Source organism: Nansenia antarctica, assembly GCF_963989245.1.
Source record: "Nansenia antarctica genome assembly, chromosome: 12".
Taxonomy (NCBI): Eukaryota; Metazoa; Chordata; class Actinopteri; order Argentiniformes; family Microstomatidae; genus Nansenia; species Nansenia antarctica.
In genome coordinates, this window is record NC_137682.1 from 4017768 (window position 1) to 4040629 (window position 22862).

General features: G+C 42.6%; 3 protein-coding genes across 3 annotated transcripts in view; 2 read left to right on the forward strand and 1 right to left on the reverse strand.

Moving 5' to 3' along the window:
• Positions 1–2242: 2242 nt before the first annotated feature.
• On the reverse strand, positions 2243–5039 carry otol1a (otolin 1a; the record flags this gene model as incomplete). Its single annotated transcript, XM_080543169.1, has 4 exons — positions 2243–3099; positions 3292–3363; positions 4128–4217; positions 4547–5039. 4 exons carry the CDS (start codon positions 5037–5039, stop codon positions 2243–2245), a joined length of 1512 nt encoding a protein of 503 aa, XP_080399295.1.
• A 3919-nt stretch (positions 5040–8958) lies between these two features.
• ppm1la (protein phosphatase, Mg2+/Mn2+ dependent, 1La) lies at positions 8959–15651 on the forward strand (the record flags this gene model as incomplete). The annotated part of the gene is made up of 5 exons (XM_080543170.1): positions 8959–9090; positions 9674–9940; positions 12948–13122; positions 13832–13993; positions 15314–15651. The coding sequence occupies 5 exons, from the start codon at positions 8959–8961 to the stop codon at positions 15649–15651; spliced, it is 1074 nt and encodes a 357-aa protein (XP_080399296.1).
• Positions 15652–21015: 5364 nt separating this feature from the next.
• LOC308168348 (segment polarity protein dishevelled homolog DVL-3-like) overlaps positions 21016–22862 on the forward strand; it is a 15628-nt gene continuing 13781 nt past the window's right edge. The window contains exons 1-2 of the mRNA XM_080542908.1: positions 21016–21392; positions 22267–22336. Of these exons, the coding sequence (XP_080399034.1) occupies positions 21232–21392; positions 22267–22336 (231 nt within the window). The 5' untranslated portion in view covers positions 21016–21231. The remainder of the gene's footprint in view (positions 21393–22266; positions 22337–22862) is intronic.

Sequence of the window (22862 nt, forward strand, 5' to 3'; positions counted from 1 at the left end):
CTACTCTTCTAAGTCTCCTTCTGACTCCCTGATCAGAAATCTTGCGAGGAGCTCCTGTGCGTGGCCGGTTGATGGTGGAGTGATGTTGCTTCTACTTACGGATAATTCCCCCAATGGTGCTTACTGGAAGATTCAGAAGTTGTGATACGACTGGAGCCAATTCCATTTTCACGTTGTGCAACAATCTGGTTGCGAAGGTCTTGAGACAGCTCTTTGCTTTTACCCATCATTAGATTTGTTGTTTGTTGTGTGGCACCTTGGTAACCCAAAAAAACTTTTATAGCCCATCAATATATCGTGAGCTTAGAATTATAAGGTTCTATCTCCGTTTAGGGTAGTTCAGAGATATTGAGCGTCAAAGTTTTTACATTCCATTATGTTTTGTGTGATAGAACCTTTGTATTTTATGAATTACTAACTCAAAAATGTAAACATTTTAAAAAATAAGACCACACAGGAATTAATAAACACCTAATGGATCACATTATGTAAAAAAAATCAATTTTGACAAAAATGGAGATAGAACCTTATAATTCTAACGTCACAATATTCTAACCCAGTTTACATTAATTAGCACAGATTGGAGGTAGAGTTGCCTCCTAATTAGTTATGGTTTTCAGCTGGTTCCTTGCCTTTCCTTGCTGTGGTGTACTGCTTTTTCTTAGTGTGTTTCATTCCACTTTATTACACATAACTATATTTACATATGGACTTTAATGTTTCGATTTGTCTGGATTGTTTGAGTTAATACTAGAGTCTGGTGCAAATTTCACATGAATATATACATACTAGTATAATAGTGACTTCACATTGCTGGTTTGTGACATCATTTTCTAAATCACTTTTGAGTGAAAAAGGCATAGGAAAAAGGCAATTTCTGACCTCCAAATCATTGTCTTGATCAACATACAAATGTGTGGACATATGAAAACAGTTTCCAAATGCATTCCGTAGATCAAAAGCTAAGTATTGTTCGTTTTTACTGAGTGATGTTTTTGGGGGGTAATCACATGGTTTTGAAAACTACAAGGACCTTTAATGAGCATCCAGCTTCCCTTTCCCGATTGGCCACTTGCCCCTTTAAGATCCAGGGGTTGGATTGATGAGTCCACATGTATTTTATTTAGTTATGTTCTCTCTGTGGGTGCATGGCAAAAACATCAATGTATGAACTGTCTGATTGAAAATCAACAGTTAAAACAATTCTAGTTTAAAAAAGAATAATCTGCCACATATGAAATATCATCAAAAATCATGTTTTTGTCTAATTAAACAGTCAATATTCAAATAGAAAAGGTCCTCTTCCAATATTTCTGTTGTAAACTCATGAAATACTTTGAGGTAAGCAAGCTTTCTTTTGATATTTAAGATCCATTTGAGTATTTGTGCCCTATGTATATTAGTATAGCCTACAGGTATTTGTGCATTACTATAAGACATCTTTTCAGAAGTGGAAACAAAATATTGTTCCCAGATTTACTTACTTAAATACAGTATAATTTGGAAACTATTGTATTTTGAATGATTTTTGGTAGATCTTAGGCTTAATAATGCTCCACGGTACCAAGTTATATCATTTTAAGGCCCAATCCCGATTCCCTTTTCTACCCCTATGGCTCGTTTTCGAGTGTGACTCGATTTCGAGCCAAGGCCTTCGAACAGAGCCACAAGCCGTAGGGGTTGAGATTGGTCCATCCTCATCCCTTCTTCAAAAGATGATGTTCCACTGCCCTCTAGTGGGGAATTACTAATACAACATTTAGGTTAAGAAATAATTGTGTCAACAGTTCCATCCCAACAACACACATCCTTTAATCCTTATTAAATGTTTCAGCTAAATATTGACAGAGAAGTTCAGTCACGGTGATATTCTGGATAGTTAAGACCTATAAACACATTACAAACTAACACATACAACACACACACCTCAAATAAGATTCATTTCAAGCATCAGTGATGTTTTATTGCAATATTAAAAAGCATAAAGCGTTCATAAAGCTTCAAGTACTACAATTTCCCCCATCAATTGGTCAATTACATACAGCAAGCTAAATTATGTTAACAGTGATAAGCAGGAACAGCAGTAGCAACAATTCATAGTAATGATTTATTAGTAGTAGTGCAAAGATGCTGTGCAGTAGGCCAGCAAGAGTGATGGAGGCAATGCAGAGAGTGCAATATGGAGTCAGACCAATCAGGTCAGGCCAATGTGGTAAGTGGGGACATAGGGTCAGGTCATAGGTCAGGCCTTGGCCGTGTTGGCGTAGAGGAGGAAGCCTGAGAAGGTGCTGTCGTCCTCGGCGCTGGAATAGACGCCGTTCCAGTCGCGCAGCGTCTCCAGCCACACCTGGTCGCCTAGTTCCAGCTGCAGCAGCGCCAGGTTCGAGGCCTGGTCGATGTCCTGGCCGTACAGCGAGTCGCGCGTGCGCAGCTTCCGCACGCCGTTGACCACCAGGGCGGCGCGCAGGGGCCTGTTGCGCACGGTGATGTGGTAGGAGAAGACGTACACCCCCGAGTAGGTGCAGTTGAACTTGCTGATGTTGGGGTCCCAGTGGCCCTCCTCGTTGTAGAGGATCTTGTCGAATTTTACGGGCAGGCCCGGCGGGGGGAAGGACTTGCTGGGGTAGAGGCCCACACTGAACGCGGAGCGGATCTGCTCCACGCTCTCCCCCTGCGGGCCCTTGGGTCCCCGCGCTCCCCGCCCGCCCTTGGGGCCCTTGTCTCCCTTCGGCCCCGGCATGCCCCTCCCGCCTGGGGGTCCTTGCGGCCCTCGCCCCCCCCCCTCGCCCTTCCCTCCTGGAGGGCCCGGCTCACCCCTCTCCCCAAGGGGCCCTTGTGAGCCGTCGGTTCCATTTACGCCCGGAGGACCCATCTCACCTCTCAGCCCAGGGGGGCCGGGTATACCCGTGTCCCCTCTCTCTCCCCTGTCAGCGACTCCACACTCCCCCATTTCTCCCGGTTCGCCCTTCAGACCCCTCGTCCCAGCCAGTCCCACGGGCCCCTCTCTCCCCGGTTCACCCTTTGTCCCATTTAGCCCCGGGTCGCCTTTGAAGCCAGGTAGCCCTGGGTCTCCTTTTTCTCCTTTGGGGCCAAACTCGCCTGTGAGGAGACCAAGACCAACTTAGCACAAAAGTCTTTGAAAAGAAGTCTTAAACAATGATTTGCATTCAGTCTAAGAAGTCTACGGTACTTACACTCATGTACTTTTTATTTTCTCAAGTTCATACTTATTGTTACTCCATGATGCTGAGTCTATGAATGCGCTCTGATGCTGATGGATAACTAGCCTACCTTTCTCTCCTTGTCTCCCAGGTAACCCTGTGGTACCAGGGGTCCCCATGTCTCCTTGATCACCTTTTTCACCTATTGGATGGAAAGAGAATGGCATTTTTAGTCTATAATGCAATATACGTAATTTAATAGACCAACCAGTGGTGGAAATGGCTGGTGGAACCCACAGGAACCAGTTTCCAGGAGTGAACTTAACGTTATTGTTGTGAAAATATCATTTCAGCATAAAACTTGTCCCCGTCCCGCACTGACTACGGTTCCCCTGTAGTGAATTCATTCCATTTTCACTTCTGAGACCAGCACTTGTGGATTGCATGACTACTCAATAATGGGGGGTGTTCTATACGACGTAAGAAAAGAAAACAAATAGCAATGGATAATTTATTGATTTATTTATTGATTTATCATTCATTTATTTGGGAATGAGATACTGTAGTGTACACTGATACATAGCAGCCTACAGTGTATATATTTGACTTTCACTGGCATACCTATAATAACATGTCAGACTAGCTTCTGTACCAGTCTTTTATGGAGACAGAAAGAGAAAATGATGGTTGCAAGTCGTGAGCTTAGAATGATAAGGTTCTATCTCCGTTTAGGGTAGTTCAGAGATATGGAGCGAGATATGTAAGTTTTTACATTCCACATTATGTTTTGTGAGATGGAACCGTAGTATTTTATGAATTACTAACTAAAACATTTCAACATTTTTAAAAATAACACCACACAGGCATTAATAAACACCTAATGGATCAGATTATGTAAAAAACTCAATTTTGACAAAAATGGAGATAGAACCTTATAATTCTAACGTCACGCAGTGGCAAGCTTACCGTTATCTCCATTCAACCCGTTAGCTCCAGGCAACCCATCAAGTCCATCAGCGCCAATGAGTCCAGACTCGCCCCTGTCCCCAGGTACCCCTGAAAACAAAGACATGATTAGCTATTTAGGAGTCTACACACAATGATACTATCTATAGTACACTATACTCTAAACTGTACTTATAAACTACTACACATATATAATACTAATAATGTACAAATAAGCTCTGTATCACAGTCACGTTCTATACTTTTTTTCTAGAACTTTCTATAGTCTATTTTTCTCCCTAGTACATAAACTGTACTTATAAACTACTGTTCATATACACATATATATGTACTAATAATGTACAAATAAGCTCTGTATCATGGTCACATTCTATACTTTTTTCCTATACTTTCTATAGTCTATTTTCCTCCCTCCCTACCTGGAAGTCCCCTCTCTCCTGCCGCCCCTGGCAGCCCCTTCTCCCCGGGGGGCCCCACAGGCCCCTTCTCAGGTGGGCAGCACTCGCAGAAGTTGAAGAAGCACTCGTTGTAGTCCAGGGTGTAGTTCCCCAGGCCAGCCCCGGGTGGCGCCATCGCGTCGGTGTGGAACTCCGTGGGATAGGCATCGCCCGGGTAGGTGGTGCTGTCGGTGGGCGAGAGGGAGTAGGAATCCATCATGACTTCTGTGGTTTCCTCAGTGGCCAGGCTGCTAGGGGACGGGGTGGTGGTAGTGGTCTGCCTGGAGCCCAGACGGGCTGGGGGGACTACCCCTCCACCTCCACCTCCTCCTCCTCCTCCACCACCACCTCCCCTGGGGGGCTTCTTGGTGTTCTGTGGTTTGGGCCAGCGGGTGGTTCTGGCTGCGGAGGAGGTCTGGCTCGCCATCAAGACCACCAGCGTGGTCAGCGGGATGAGCAAGCGTAGAGAGAGCATATCAGCCACTTGGTTGCACGATGATCTGAGAGAGAAGAAGAGGAGAATAAAACATAGATTGAGTGGGAGAAGGAGTAAGACAAGATTCTTGTCATACTAACACATTATCAGATAACATTCCATTCATTAACTTCCATTTATTAACATTCCATTTATTAACATTCCATTTATTAACCACTACACTTTTTTACAGTACCTGTAGCCTACCTGTAAATGAAATTGTTGGGCTGTTCACTCCGTTCCCTCCATTTGGTGGTTGCAACAGCAAAACCCTTCCCTTTATATCGTACCTGGTGGTCTCTTCCCTCCATGGCTTGGCCAATGAGAGAACAAGAGACACAGGTTCCACTGGGAGTTTATGGTGGGGAGGTGGGTTGGCAAGAACATATCGAGATGAAATCTGAGGAATATGGTCATGAGGTGGAGTAACATATATAGACAGACTACCTTACCTCCTTTCGCCTTGTGTCTTTGTGATATGGGATATGAAGGTGCTGCTACACGCAGAGACGTACTGCGCAGACACAGACACAGACACAGACACAGACACAGACACACAGACACACACAGACACAGACAGACACAGACACACACAGACACAGACACAGACACAGACGCAGAGACGTACTGTGCAGACACACACACAGACACACACACAGACACAGACACACACACAGACACAGACGCAGAGACGTACTGTGCAGACACAGACACACAGACACACACACACACAGACACACACACACACACAGACACACAGACAAACACAGACACAGACACACACAGACACACAAACACACACAGATAGACACACACAGACACACACACACAGACACACACACACACACAGACACACAGACAAACACAGACACAGACACACACAGACACACAAACACACACAGAGAGACACACACAGACACACACACACACAGACACACACACACACACACACACACACACACACACAGAGAGCAGAGTAATTAATCATTCCCCATAAGAGAGAAAGGCAGGACTACATGGTAAGGCTTTAGGATGACCACACCGTTTGGCAACGACCTCAAAGCAGAAAGATCCATAACAAAACCACGAGGGGGGGAAACCTGCCACTGCTGACTTTTACAATTCTCAAAGAGCATTATGGGTAGAATGTCCACCTTCCACCTTGACACGAGAGGGGGTGTGGGTTGAACCCCCCTCTGCTAATGCACTATGGACTGTGAAACTAACACCAGGTTGGACCTGTGAGTCAAGTTCTAATAGATGCCTAGCATTGTCGACCAGTAGCAGCAACAGACAAAGGGAGAAGGAGAGAGAGAGAGAGAGAGAGAGAGAGAGAGAGAGAGAGAGAGAGAGAGAGAGAGAGAGAGAGAGAGAGAGAGAGAGAGAGAGAGAGAGAGAGAGAGAGAGAGAGAGACTGGAATCTAGGCACTGATTATTTGATATCCAAATTGTGGTGTTTTGTTGTTATGAACATATCAATCAATCAATCAATATGGGTGAAGATTTGGGATATATTTGGACTCCTAGATGTCTAACCCCAGACATAATCTTTGAGGTCTGATCAAATATCTATGGACAGGACTCAACTTTCCCAGTCGCTATAACAGTCAAGTGTATCATTCCTATTGCCTTGACATGATGTGATGTGTGTGTGTGTGTGTGTGTGTGTGTGTGTGTGTGTGTGTCTGTGTGTGTGTGTGTGTCTGTGTGTGTGTGTGTCTGTGTGTGTGTGTGTGTGTGTGTGTGTGTGTGTGTGTGTGTACCCCCGATGTACCCCGCCTTGAGTCTGCCATCAGAGGACCACAAGGTTCCATGTCTGAATACCATGCGGGTACAAACTACCCTCTCAAATGTAATCCAAGGTCACCAATCCAGGTACTGGACAAGTTAGTTATAGTTAAGATATTTATGTAGACTTTGTTTCTAGACCAGCACTAGCTGACATACATAAACTCAGGTCTTAATGACCATTTGATTCGTTGGATCAGGTACGCTAGGGCTATACTGGAACAAAAGCATGTAGTGTAGCCTACACCTTGCAGCTCTAGGACGACGGATAATGATCACTGATGCTATCGATACACTAAATTGATGACATAGACCCTTTCTCAATTGTTAGAAACATGATTCCTAACACCCTCAAACTGGCTTACCACTCAAAATGAAACGGAGGAGAAGATCTCGGTTCTGCCCCGTAGATTTTCTCCTCCAATGCTTTTTGAGAAGAAGAAGTGAGTGGAGGACAGAAAAACGCAAAGAATCAGGTTTCTAACAATTGAGAAAGGTCCATAGTGTCAGTACCAAGTGTAGTGAGTAGATGTGTTGTTCCAGCGCGATGGCCTTAATGATACTGAGAACACTAGGTCTAGTTTTTCAGCCATCAGGAAAAGCAAATCCACTTTATTTATCCTAATGATTTTTCAAAAACACTTAAACTTTATCACTATAATAATTTAGTTAGGCACTGGATTGGGTATTCCAAAAATATAACATGCTTAATAAAAAATAACATGTTTCACTATAGGCCTCTCTAATTACAATAATAATACATGATAGGCCTACTAAAAAAACACATTGAAAGTGATTGCAATAACTATCGCCATATAGCTCAGCTTCTACCCTAGGGCCATTCAGGCCCTGAACACAGCAAAGACCTAGGTTCTAGGCCCTGGACAATCTAGACAATTTGATGGCAGCTACTAGATTGTAATCAAGTGCAATACTGAAATACAACTGTGAACATTTCAAACCTGCAAACTGCGACGCTTTAAATAAATGTGCAATAATACTATTTGCAATATGACACCCCTCGTGTACAGAAGGTTCAGAGATAGGAAATGTTAGGATATTTATAGCATAGCATAGAGTACAGCACAGTGTTTTATTTGTATAGTATAGTAGTATAGTATAGTGGATAGTGTATATAGCCTTTATTTATGTTAACCAGCTCTTTTCCCTTCTTGTTTTTAGTAAAGAAAAAAAATCCAAGCACCAGGGGAGCCCCCCCTCCTAAATTTCGTTGTATGGTACCTGTACTGTATTAATGACAATAAAGACCATTCATTCATTCATAGTAGGCCTAATGGCAGAAATTAAGAATGGGGCTATGCGCCTTAACCAAAATTGGCCTTATTGAGGAGGAGAAAAGAGAGGAAGGAAAGAGATTAAATACAGTATGTATGCCTATGACAAGACATTTCTCCATGATACCACTACAGTCTCGGATGAATCATTGCCCTGAGACGAGCTCGACTTGGTGTGTGATCAAATGGTGTGTGTGATGATGAGCCATCATAGGAAAGCTCTGCAGTTGCGCAGTGTCAGGCTCGGTTCTCCCGGTGGCTGTGGAGGAGGATGTGGTTGTTGATGCGGGGGGAGAACGGGGCTGGACAGGCGCATTTCCCTATAATAAGAAACGGGGTCGACGGAAAAAGAGGCGCACCAAACTCGCTTAGCCTAAGTCAGTGACACTGACAACTAGTCTACTGTAATCGTAACATTCCGGTTGGTCTAACTAACCTCGTTAATGCATGTAGCTTACAATGGGCTGAATACGACTGCGGGTTCACAGCGTGTTTGTGTTTTTGTCGTTTGGATCCATCTGATCTGCAGCTGTTCTGCCAGGGCAGGGCTGCGACAGTTTCATTTGTCTTTCAAGCTTTTTATTTTAGGGGGCTTATAATAAGTCAATAACGGTACATGCGCTTTTTTATCCCGCCAGCTCCCCCCATGCTGTGCCCCGTTCGATTGTGTGACATTTAAATGACAACCATACAGATTTTGGTTATCTCAATCAACAGCAATTTTTTAGTGGACGATGTTTATTTTTATTTATTCCATTGAACGGCTGATGGAGTAGGTGAATTATTGCACTAATAGGAGAGCAGCAACCGTCAGCAGTTTTTCGTTGTTGCGTGTGATGATAGGAGACACCATGACGCTGTTGTCTCTCTTGGGTCGCATCATGCGCTATTTCCTCCTCAGGCCGGAGACATTGTTCCTGCTGTGCATCAGCCTGGCCCTGTGGAGCTACTTCTTTCACACGGACGAGGTGAATGAATGAATGAATGAATGAATGAATGAATGAATGAATGAATGAATGAATGAATGAATGGATGAATGAATGAATGGTCTTTATTGTCATTAATACAGTACAGGTACCATACAACGACATTTCGTGACGTTAGAATTATAAGGTTCTATCTCCATTTTTGTCAAAATTTAGTTTTTTACATAATCTGATCCATTAGGTGTTTATTGATGCCTGTGTGGTGTTATTTTTAAAATGTTGACATTTTTGAGTTAGTAATTCATAAAATACAAAGGTTCCATCTCACAAAACATAATGGAATGTAAAAACTTTGAGGCTCAATATCTCTGAACTGCCCTAAACGGAGATAGAACCTTATCATTCTAAACGGAGATAGAACCTTATAATTATAAACGGAGATAGAACCTTATCATTCTAAGCTCACGATTTGGGAGGGGGGGCTCCCCTGGTGCTAGGATTTTTTTAATACTAAAAACAAGAAGGGAAAAGAGCTGGTTTACATAAATAAAGGCTATATACACTATCCACTATACTATACTATACAAATAAAACACTGTGCTATGCTATGCTATACATATCCTAGGTGAAGACCATCGTGAAGTCCAGCCGGGACGCCGTGAAGATGGTGAAGGGGAAGGTGGCGGAGATCCTGCAGAACGAGAGGCTGGGGGGCCTCAATGTCCTAGACGCGGAGTTCTCCAAGACCTGGGAGTTCAAGAACAACAATGTGGCCGTGTACTCCATCCAGGGGCGGCGGGACCACATGGAGGACCGCTTTGAGGTGCTCACCGATATCATGAACAAGAGCCACCCGTCAATATTCGGGATATTTGACGGTCACGGCGGTGAGGTATGTAAGCAGGGGGTTGAAGGGCCTACCCTTTAAATTCATAGTTCTACAGACAGACTGCATGTTATTTGCTCTAGTTGTCTCCAAACCCTTTTAGAGACAACTAGAGACATTAAAACGAACCACCATCAGCATCATTTTGGGCAGGGGGGGTTAGGTGAGGTAGAACCACACCCTTGTGTTCCACTCAGCTTGCACTCAAACAGGAGTAGGCTTATTTCTCTAAGTGAAATTGAATTACCACATTTGAATTATTTTGAAAGCTCTTGGCATGGCCTAGTAGCTGTGCTTTGTGTGTTAATAAAACAAAAAAGATCACAGCTATAGCCTACAATGGATGTTATCCAACTGAAAGACATGGCAATTGGACATTGAAAGACATGGAAACAGTTGGCCTATGCTAATATTGAGTATTTGTGTGTTGTTGGGTGTGAAGGTTTTTTCTTTTTTCCCCCCCATCCTGCTGTGTAGAGAGTGAGCTCATTCCCACGGTACAGGCCACGTCTGAGGAGCCATCTGCCACTCCTGTGTTTGCAGTGTGCCTTGTCCTATATTAAGACACTAGAAGTACAGTGGGACCCGTGCAAACATTTGGGCACCCCTAGTCAAAATGCCTTTTACAATTAATATCTAAGTGAAAAGAAGCAAAAAGGCCTTGTGCAAAAGTTTGGGAACCCTGTCATCTAGCACTTTTTAATTCCTCCTCGGGCAACTATAACAGCTTGCAAACGCTTCCTGTAGCCAGCTAAGAGATTTTCAATTCTTGTTTTCAGAATTTCCCCCCATTTTTTCCCCATTCTTCCCAGGAGAACACCTCTAGCTCAGAAATATTCTTCGGCCTTCTTGCATGCACGGCATGTTTGAGATCTCTCCACAGATTTTCAATAATATTGAAGTCTGGGGACTGTGATGGCCATTCCAAAACCTTCATCCGTCATTCCTGGAGGTTCATGGTTGATTTTGAGGTAGGCCTCGGGTCGACCCAACATCTCTTCAACTTCAATTTCTGGACTGACCTTTGAACATTAGCCTCTAGAATGAATGAATGAATGGACTTTATTGTCATTGCTACAGTACAGGTACCAAACAACGAAATTTAGGAGGGGTGGCTCCCCTGGTGTTGGGAAAGGGAAAAAAAAAAACTTTAAAAAAAAAATCACAAGAAGGGAAGGAGCTGGTTTACATAAATCTAATGTCTTGATATTTGGTGAAATCCATTCTTCCTTCCACCCGCACAATATTGCCTGTGCCCCCAGCTGCTACACAACCCTAAAGCATAATGGATCCACCTCCATGCTTAACAGTTGGCAAGGTGTTCATCTCTACAAAGGCTTCACCATTTTTGCTCCAAACATACCTTCTTTGGTTGTGGCCAAAAAGTGACATTTTGGTTTCGTCAGTCCAAAGCACATTGTTCCAATAGGCTTCAGGTTTCTCAAGGTTTTCTTTTGCATACTTCAGACGCTTAATTTTGTGTTGAGGTCATAGGAAAGGCTTCTTTCTGGCAACTCTGCCATGTAGGTCTTTGTTGTTTAAGGTACACTGTATTGTTGTCCTGTGAACAACTAGACCGGTGTCTGCTATTCGCTTTTGCAGGTCTTTTGCAGTGATGTGTGGGTTCATCTGAGCATTTCTCACCAGATCTCAGGCCTGTTCTATCTGAACATTTTCTTGGTCTTCCAGATCTTGCCTTGACTTCAATTGTTCCATTTACTTTCCATTTTCTGAGGATGTTTCTGACAGTTGAAATGGGTAGTAGGGATGTGCATAACTACATTTTTTCATATTCGAATAATCGGTGCTATGAACGAATAGGCCTAATCTATTTTTCGATGTGTGCCGACATTCATAAAGGCAGCCATGGATCATCTGCAAGAAATCACTGTTTTTGACACTTCGTCCAAGGTCACCTCTGTCCCCATTGAACCCTCCCCAATTGTTGTTATGTTTGGAGTCTTGCCAGCCGAGTTATCTCTGCCCAAATATGTTCAGAAATTAGTGCCATTTTTGACTCTACTACTACGACTACTGGCAAGGCGGTTAATTCTTATGAATTGGAATTCCCACTCATGAATGAATTGGAGGAAGAGGCTCAGAGGAATACCAGATTTCCTGCACGTGCATGCTCCTACCTATTTCATCGATAGAATGCGGAAGACAATTGTTGAGCAGACCCTTGGCCCTTGGGAGACTTATTTAAACTCTTGTTGATGTAAATAATAGTGCTATATTTTATAAGCAGGGCACGCTTGAAAAAGAGACCCTGCTCTCAGAGGCAATAAATAAATCATAAATTAACAAATAAAACACACAAACTGTGATTCACAGTATCACCATGTCTAATTAGGACACTTTACAACTTGATTTTAGGAAGAAGAATACTCTGATTTGCTAAAGAGGTTGCAGCTTGTGGGGGAGCAATGCTGCGTCTGGCCTGCAGAGGGCGCTGCAGGACTGTTGGTGAAGGGGATGGGGGCGTAATGTGTTTGTCTTTCCCTGGCGGAGAGGCATTATTATTGAGACTTTTACAGAACGTGATTATTATTTTTGAGTGCGGAAAGTGCATCCGCGAAGGGCGGTAAAATAAACTGGCTGCACCCTTAACCCATATATCCCTGGTGTCCGGCTCCCTCTGTGCATACTCCCCAGAGTGATCCGCACCCTGGACTCCTTCAAACTGGCCCTCAAAACCCATCTGTTCTCCAAGGCCTTTGGCCCCTAGTCATTGTTTAAGTTTTTGCTTTGTTTGTTTTCTGTTTTGTCTGTCCGTTTCATCCCCTTTGTACAGTGTCCTTGGGTTTTTGAAAGGCGCTATATAAATTAAAGTTATTATTATTATTATTATTATTGAACTCGTTACACAGCTATATTGCAGCAAATGTTTCCAGTCCAGGCTCTGAGACAGTCTTTCTTCATGTACTAACTAACTAGATAGTAATGAAATTCTCTCTCTCTCTCTCTCTCTCTCTCTCTCTCTCTCTCTCTCTCTCTCTCTCTCTCTCTCTAGGCTGCGGCTGACTATGTGAAGGCCCACCTGCCGGAGTCTCTAAGGCAGCAGCTGCTCTCCTACGACCGGGAGAAGAGAGAGAGCGTCCTCTCCTACCCCAGCGTCCTGGAGCAGCGCATCCTCGCCGTGGACCGGGAGATGCTGGAGAAGCTCTCCGCCTCTCACGATGAAGCAGGTTAGGTTTCAATGGTTAAAAAGGGCATCAGGGCACTGATGATGAAGAGGAGTTAAAGACAGGGTCACATTTTTCAGGTGAAGAGTTACTGGAACATTTGTATTCATAACAGGCCTAAGGAAACAGGCCCCTTGAGGTGAATAAAATTGACGTGATAAGGTTTAAAGACCATATCCAGACTTGCTGCTTACACCAGCCGCCACCCCATGTGTTGTGCAAGGAAAATAAGCTTTTATGGACCAAAACACGAGAGAAACCGGCTTTGTTTTGGGCAAGGACTGTCTTCATGCAAAAAATCTCACCCACACACAGAGGCTTTAAATTCAAAACAAAAACCAAAATGTTTTCCCTTTGGTAGCGATACGATACTGTTTGCACAGCAATTTTTTATTTCTCCCAAGTGTCAATTTATAGAACTCACCCACTTTGTGAGCTTAGAATGATAAGGTTCTATCTCCGTCTAGAGGGTAGTTCAGAGATATTGAGCGTCAAAGTTTTTACATTCCATTATGTTTTGTGAGATGGAACCTTTGTATTTTATGAATGACTAACTCAAAAATGTCAACATTTTTAAAATAACACCACACAGGCATTAATAAACACCTAATGGATCAGATTATGTAGAAAACTCAATTTTGACAAAAATGGAGATAGAACCTTATAATTCTAACGTCACGACTTATCAACCCCCCTCTCTCTCCTTCTTCAGGCACCACATGTCTGGTAGCACTGCTGTCAGACAGGGAGCTGACTGTGGCCAATGTTGGCGACTCGCGGGGTGTGCTGTGTGACAAGGATGGGAACGCGGTGGCCCTGTCACACGACCACAAGCCCTACCAGCTCAAGGAGCGCAAGAGGATCAAGAGGGCAGGTGAGCACAGCAGCATGCAGCTCAATAGCAGGGTATACTGTATACAGGAATCTTGAGGTTCATTTGAAAGTGACAGTTGGATCTAAGTGACAGTTGACACTAGAACAGCCGTGTCTATGTTACCTACTACTCAGGGTATTCGGATGTTAAGTCTGACGTTTAGCAATTTCCGGGTCCAAACCAGAAATTCCCTGCACCAGAGTACCAGTGTACTACAGCGGTAGAATGACAGTTCAATCGTTTTTTAGACTCGGATCTATTCATACAACGAGGAGCCCCGTTTTTTCCCATATTTGTCAGCGTCTTTGAGCCTCGGAAAAGCGCTATATAAATATAATGAATTATTATTATTACTGAGGCATTTCGAAGAGAGTGCCTCAGACAACGTGGACCCGGAAACACGTCACGACTTAACAACTGAATAGGGATGTTGTAGAGACATTAATTGGAAACCAAAATGTTGTCAATGGAGTCACACAAATCTTTGTGTCTTTTAGAGTGTGCAGAAACAAATATTTATCTTACTATTTTCTGGCAACATTTTATCTAGGCTAATTTCCTAAGCTTAAGAAGATCAAATGGCTTCATGTATCACAGAAATACATTTCAAATTGAAGACCATGAAATTGCAGACTTGAGTCGTCATCTGTTGGCCGTCTTTAGGAGTGCATGTGTTACGGTACATGTGGGAAAACTAGGGTTAGGTGCTACGTCGACTTGGTACATGCTGGCATGTCTAACCCTAATCCTAACCCTACCCCTAACCCTAACCCTAGTTTTCCCACATGTACCGTAACACATGTACTTAGACTCTACCAGACTCGCTGCTAACGGAGGCGCCACAAGCTATTGACCGAAGAGGGTCACTTATTTTTGACCTGCGCTAATTTCTTTATAATTTAGTTTTTCTACTACTATGCATGAAGATTTCATGGTAAAAAACGAACAAAAAAATATATAATTGCACAAGGGGTTCACATACTTTCAAGCAGCACTGTAGTTTGATTTAATTGACTTGCAATTAAGCAATATCACACGAGAGGGAGTGTGTTATACTGAATAAAAATAAACACAAAATAGTTCCGCAACTGAACTTCAAATGGACTGTTGCCTAGTAACCTGAACACAAACAATGTAGTCTAATTAACGGTCATTTAGTAGAACATCTGTGCGGCGGATTGATACATATAGTTATCCAGTCTAACAGTCCCAGTGCTGTTATACTGTATATCAGCACTCATGGAATGCCTCTTTCCAATCAAATTACTTGGTCGGAATTAACTGTTGTATAATGTACTTTATTTCCTCCACTACCTCCAGGGGGCTTCATCAGCTTCAATGGCTCGTGGCGTGTGCAGGGCATCCTGGCCATGTCGCGCTCCCTGGGGGACTACCCGCTCAAGAACCTCAACGTGGTCATCCCGGACCCGGACGTGTTGACTTTTGACTTGGACAAGCTGCAGCCTGAGTTTATGATCCTGGCCTCTGACGGGCTGTGGGACGCCTTCAGCAACGAGGAGGCGGTGCGCTTCGTCCGCGAGCGCTTGGACGAGCCGCACTACGGCGCCAAAAGCATCGTCCTGCAGTCCTTCTACCGCGGTTGCCCCGACAACATCACCGTCATGGTGGTCAAGTTCAAGAGCAAGGCCAAGGAGTAAAAAAGGCATGAGGTCACAAACAAGTTTGTGAAGGGACTCGTCATGATACTGTACACTTTTCCTGGGAGGGAATATACCCTATGAAAGTCCATATCTCAACTGCAGAATGTAAACATATATAACTGTAATTTTGGGAGCAAAAGTAAATCTGAGTGGTAGCTAACGAACGGTAAGTACATTTGGATTTGGCCCAAGGTTTACGTAGCTTGCAGGGAATGTAAGTTGAGTCGTTTACTGGGGGGGACCAGTCTTTCTCCTGCTGAACCCCATTCTTTGGAACACACTCTCAAACGATCCATCAAAACCCATCTTTTTAAACTTGCTTTTAATCGGACTATTTTTTATTGTTGTTTGTTTCATTCATGGTTCTCTCCATGGAATGGAGTGTCTTTGTGTACTAATAAAGGCGCTATACCACATTAATGTATTATTATTATTATTATTATTTATAATTAATTATTATTTTACACATACACTACTGTAACAGGAAAACAAACTCCTGAAAAACTGAAATGCACTTTTGAGACTTATCTTTGTGGAGAAATAATCCTTACACATCAGCCTATATAGATGCTTTGACTTTGGTAATATAAGGAATCTGATCAGCCTATATACCCAGGCCTAGCTCCAGCCATTTCCCTCTTTTACAGTGAAATTGAGATGGATGCAAAATTACTGTACAATGGACCTGTATCGAACGTGTGTAGTCTTGCCATGCTTGTCAATGATCTGTGGAGTTCTATGCACACAGGTTCTGATGCCTTGAAAACCAGGACTGGGAGGTGCAACTCGTCGTGACGTTAGAATTATAAGGTTCTATCTCCATTTTTGTCAAAATTTAGTTTTTTACATAATCTGATCCATTAGGTGTTTATTAATGCCTGTGTGGTGTTATTTTTAAAATGTTGACATTTTTGAGTTAGTAATGAATAAAATACAAAGGTTCCATCTCACAAAACATAATGGAATGTAAAAACGTTGACGCTCAATATCTCTGAACTGCCCTAAACGGAGATAGAACCTTATAATTCTAAGCTCACAAACTGTTCATACACCATCACAATTAGAAACAGATTTGAAGACTAAACACAGTTGAAACAGGAAATGCAAATGAAGTCATATGCTGATGAAGCAGTAAGACGAGTCAATACTGATATGTTTTTAATATCAGGATATTGTTAGATTATGCTTGACTACTACTGTATTGAGTACTGCATTCTTTTTTCTGAGCACGTAGTGATTTGAGAGATTTATTTAATTTAACGATGTACCTTATTTATTGTTTCAGTTTTCATGTTAATACCAAAACAAAAGATCTGTATCTGTTTATTGTCCACCTTTAGCCTACTCATGCCTAGGCTATTATGTAAACAATGATTGAACAGGTATCACTTGAAGACAGTTTCCAAACAATTCATTCACATTCAGACTTACTCTGTCGAACTCAAAAATGCAAAAATTACAGAATGCAAACCGTCAGTATTAAAGATATGCTATGGGAAAATGTTTGTTGTTGTTGTTGTTATTATTATTTTCAAAGGCTGTGCTGAGAGTCTGGCAAGTTGCCACTGACCGTATTTGAAATGACACTTTCCGATCAGCGCTGTTTAGGGCTTTTTAATACATGTTGGATGAGGCGGTAATGTCTGATATGCTCAAAATATTTCTGCTGCATTAGATTTTTGAGAGTCGCAATATCGAGGTTCGATTGAGGCGCTGTTCAGCCAAGCAGTTACTTCTGACGGGCTGCAGGGGGCAGCAACCGCCTTAATTGTGGGAGACACTTCATGAATGAATGAATGAATGAATGGTCTTTATTGTCATTGATATAGTACAGGTACCAAACAACGAAATTTGGGAGGGGGGGCTCCCCTGGTGCTAGGAAAAAAAACTAAAAACAAGAAGGGAAAAGAGCTGGTTTACATAAATAAAGGCTATGTACACGATCCACTATACTATACTATACAAATAAAACACTGTGCTGTACTCTATGCTATGCTATACCTATTGTAACATTTCCTATTCTCTGAACCTTATGTATCCTAGGGTTGTCATATTGCACATAGTGTTATTGCACATTCATTTAAAGTGTCGCAGTTTGCAGGTTTGAAATGTACACATTTGTGTTTCAGTATTACACTTGATTTCAATCTAGTAGCTGCCATCAATTTGTCTAGATTGTCCAGGGCCTAGAACCTAGGTCTTTGCTGTGTTCAGGGCCTGAATGGCCCTGGGGTAGAAGCTGAGCTTCAGTCTGTTTGTCCTTGCGAACATGGTCCTGAACCGCCTGTTCGAGGGCAGCCGAGCAAAGTGTTCATGTCCATGTCCAATCATTAACGTTTTCTTGACAAGTTTTCTTTTACCTGCAGGAAAAGCCCTCTATGCCGCCATGTGTAGATTGTGGTGGGATACAAATCATGATGCTATTTTTGTGGTGATTATTGATGTTTTTATTGAGGATTTCAAATGAAATGGGTCAATGAGTCATGTGGAACAATAGACAACCTCAACAGCAGTTGGTTTGCATTGGTTTGATGCAGACATGGCCTGGAAGTGTCTCAACCCCCCTGGGGAGGGGGCATCCCCACAGCGTCAGTGACTTCAGTGTCAGTGACTTGGTAAAAATGTCATTGCATGTGTTAACAGTGTTTTACTCAATATGCGCAAAACTAAATGTTGAAATAGCAGTAATACCACGTTCATTGATAAAATGACATAAAGGGGGGATGTCAGTGTTATAGAAGGGGGATGATTATGACCGTTTTTATTTCAGGGGGGGGATGCTAAAAGTGGGTAACATTAATATCACAAGAAAAGAGGATATTACATACCTGGGCTCCATCTTAGAGGCAAATCTTTCCGGAGATAAAATGGCAGCAAAAGTAATCAAAAAAGTGAACCATAGAACTAGATTCTTGTACAGGATATCCTCACTTGTCAGTAAAAACACACTGAGGACCCTATCAGGAGCTCTCATTCAATGTCACTTCGACTATGCCGTAACATCATGGTACTATAGAACCACAAAGGCCCATAAAACAAGACTCCAGACAGCCCAAAATAAACTGGTTAGGCTTCTGCTAGGCCTCAACCCTAGGACACATCTAACCGCTGCTCATTTTTTGAGCCTTGATTGGCTACGAGTAGTTGACAGAGTGCAGCAGCTTGCACTGGGCCTGGTCTTCAAGATACGCTACACCACAAAGACACCCAAGTACCTGTCAACATACTTCCAAAAAGTGAACAACGTCCACACATACAACACCAGAGGAAGCTCCACGAACCACGTTCAACCGCGTTGCACCACAAACAAGGGGTTTCTCGTTTGCAAACTATGCAGTAAAAATGTGGAACGCCCTTCCTATAATCTTAAAGGAGTGCAAAACACTGCCCACCTTCAAAACCACTCTCAAAAAACATTTACAGGAGGCTGCAATCCGTAACTGGACCCTCTAAATCAAAAATCAGATTAAAAGACCCGAACTACCCACTGTACATACTTTGTGTTTTGTCCCCCGCCCCCACCTGTGGTGTATGTCCCCACCTGTCCTACCCGCTGTACATACCTTATGTTTTGTTGTATTGTTCTTCCCATGATGGATGTGTGTTTATCTTGTAGATAGTAATAGTTATTTGTCTGTATTATCTTGTAGATAGTACTAGCTTTTTTGTCTGTCTTACATGTAACGATGAATTGAGAATCAAGGACCCCAATTGAAATAAGCCAGTGGCTTTCTTGGGTTTTTATCCTGTTAGTTGACCTTGTATGTAATATGTACTTTCATGTACCTACTTCTGCAAATCTTCTAATAAAGTTTTCAATCAATCAATCAATCAATGCCATCCCCCCTAAACTCGAGTGCTGCATATAGCCTATACAGCTAGAAAACTACAAGAGGCCTGCAGAACACATTCTTATATGATTACACAACAATGCGCTCTCTTTGCTACCAGTTCTATACTGCTACATTTACATGTTTGGCATTTAGCAGACGCCTTATTCCAAAGCGACTTGCAATCGATACATTCGACTAACCACTCAGTATAACCCACACAAAATAACCTCTTAATTGTTTCGTACTTCCTCTCTCATCTAGCCCCTGAACCTCCAGAAGAGGCTTCATCTTTTGGACAGCAAAGTCACCCTTCAGCTGGGAAAATACGCAAGCATAAAGCCCAAAGCACTGGAACGGCTTAATGAAGAATGACTGTGTATATATATATATATACATTTATTGTTTAAATAAACGTTTTTTGTTGTTGTTGTTGTTGTTGTAGTAAACAAAATACAAACTGGTTACTAGGGAACAATTTGTAAACAGCATACAACAAACAAAAAAAGCAAGCAAAGAAACCATTTGAAACACATTGAAAACATACAGATATTTTCAAATAACAACAAGAAGAATAGATACATAATGAGCATTTTAAGGTTACATTATTATATTAGGTGCTGACACAGATTTGCAATAGATTTTCTATACATTTTTTTTTTTCATCAATGATACAATTTTGAGGACGTGGTGAAACCAAGAAACCAAGAAATCATAAAACCATAAAACTAAAATGAAGAGGGGGGGGGGGGATAGCTACATTTCCATGAGCAAAATACGATATTTAAGCCATAATAATAATAATAATAGTTCATTCTCTGTTTTTGCTTTACTTTACTTAATATAAAAAAGAAAAAAAGACTTTGGTCATAGGAACTGAGTTGATTGTGATATGTTGAATGTAATGACGATTGTTGTAACCAATGATCATTGAAAATAAAAAATAAAATTTCAAAAAAAGAATAGTTCATTCTCACAGTTAGTTAGAGGTTATTTCTGGTCAGGACATGAACATTCACATTGATGGTATGAAACAAAGCGCGTCACCTCCCCTCCTCTCCTGTAGAGGGCGCACTTTCTGTTCTCTCCTCCCCCTCCTCTCCTGTAGAGGGCGCACTTTCTGTTCTCGTCACTGTTTTGAAGACTGCATTTCTCCTGACACACACAGAGCTGCACCACTGCAAAGCAAAAAAAAAAACGAATGGTTCAATCGTTTCTTCAAAGACGCTTAACTTCAAACTGAAAACAACCAGGGGGATTATCAACTCGTCGGATGGTTTGGACCCTCCGTGGAAAACTAGAGTGACTTTATAACATTAATAACAAGCGGAATAAGCGAAGCTTGTTGGCCAGGGGGGGAAAAAATCAAGAGAACAACAAGCTAGCTGGCTAAGCTAACGTCAGCTAGCAGAGGAGCCAGGGGGAGTCAGCAGAGAGGCACCACGGGGGGGGAGGGAGCCCAGGGCCCCTAGAGGGAGTCTACCAGCCCCAAGAGGGACTCTACCAGGCCCCAAGAGGAGGTCTAACCAGGCCCCCAGAGGGAGTCTACCAGGAGTCTACCAGGCCCCAAGAGGGAGTCTATAACCAGGCCCCAAGAGGGAGTCTATCAGGAGTCTACCAGGCCCCAAGAGAGAGTCTACCACCCCCCTAGAGGGAGACTACCAGGCCCCTACCAGGCTTGATGTAGTGTAGCTCAGCCTCTCTACCCTTCCCCTCTGCCTCACCCCCCAGCAGAAGAAGCCCAACGATGGGGGAGACCAAGATCATCTATCACCTGGACGACCAGGAGACCCCCTACCTGGTGAAGTTGGCTGTGCCTGCGGACAGGGTCACTCTGGCAGACTTCAAAAATGTCCTGAAGAAACCCAACTGCAAGTTCTTCTTCAAGTCTATGGATGATGATTTTGGGTAAGCATGAAAAGTCTCAGACAGTCGATGCCTAGGTAGTAAAAGTTAAAGTTGGCCCTTGATTTGGGGTCCTGTCCTCCTGTTGTTGTTTACATTTTTACATTTGTGGCATTTAGCAGACGCCTTATTCCAAAGCGACTTACAATCAATACATTTGAATACTAAGCATGTGATCCATCATTCGTTGCAGGAAGAGTAATCTAGCTCGGGCCCGGGGCCACTGATAGATGGAAAAACCTTCTCCCTATTATCGCCTTCTACTAAAACCTTTTTTTAGTTGTTGTTGTGATTAGCAAGTTAGCAACTAGCTAGGAAAATGGATGTGTTGTGCACAAACCCTTGCCTTGTTAGTGTGTGAATGGACCCTGTCAATTATGATTGGTGGAGAATGGTGGTAGCCATTGTATCCTGTCTGAATGAGTCCATTATTGATTGCCTATTCAACTGAGAGAGAGAGAGATCCTACAAAGACACCATGGTTATTCATCCTGAAATGGCGTGAACTATTATCTAAAATGTTACTGCGTAACTTCTTTAAGAAGTTCTAGGTTGTGCCACAGCAAAGTAAAGTGACTTGTCTCAGCATTGCATTTGTAATATATTTATGAAAATGTGACTTTCCTTTTTGAGATAGTCCAGTTAGTAAGATGTCCGGTGTATTTCAGTGGGGGACACACCCTTATACAAAGCACAATGTTTTGACCATCAGTAGAATGACAAGAATGGCCCTTTGCCTAGTGAACTTGCCCCGAAGCAAATGCTTCTTAACTGTTTTACCGTTTTTTCTATAGTTGAGTAATAGTTGCGTGTTTTTGCCTTTCATATAGGCTTTTGTATAATTGAGTAAATCAATTCTCTCTCCCCCCCCTCTCAGGGTGGTGAAGGAAGAAATATCTGATGATAATGCCAAACTGCCCTGTTTCAATGGCCGTGTGGTGTCTTGGGTAAGTATAGAGACACACACACACACACACACACACACACACACACACACACACACACACACACACACACACACTCATGTACCTACTTATAGGACAGTTTTACAATTCAGTATAGTTTTGGATATACACACACATCCACATGGCAACACTGTTAAGCACAATCTGTAGTTTCTTTGTGACTGTGACAGTCTGACCCAATAGTGTTAAATAGTTAAAAACAGTCTCCAGAAGACTCACTACACTAGAATGTTTGGAATTTCTAAAAGCATGTTTTTGTGCTTTTTTGGGAAAGGAAGTTCTTTCCTTCATTAGCTCCCGTTATACAGCCAATTTGAGCAGCGAGAAGGCTGCGGCATAACTACATAACCCTAACCCTAACCCAGACATTCTCTTAAAAAAAACATCTGGATTGATGGATTGGAACAGCAGTGTCATAATAGTAGGCTAAACTGTCTCTTAAATCTAGTGCTCTGAGCATACAATATGCTAGTACTAGTTAAAGGCTATTTATGGCTCCTTAAACCTA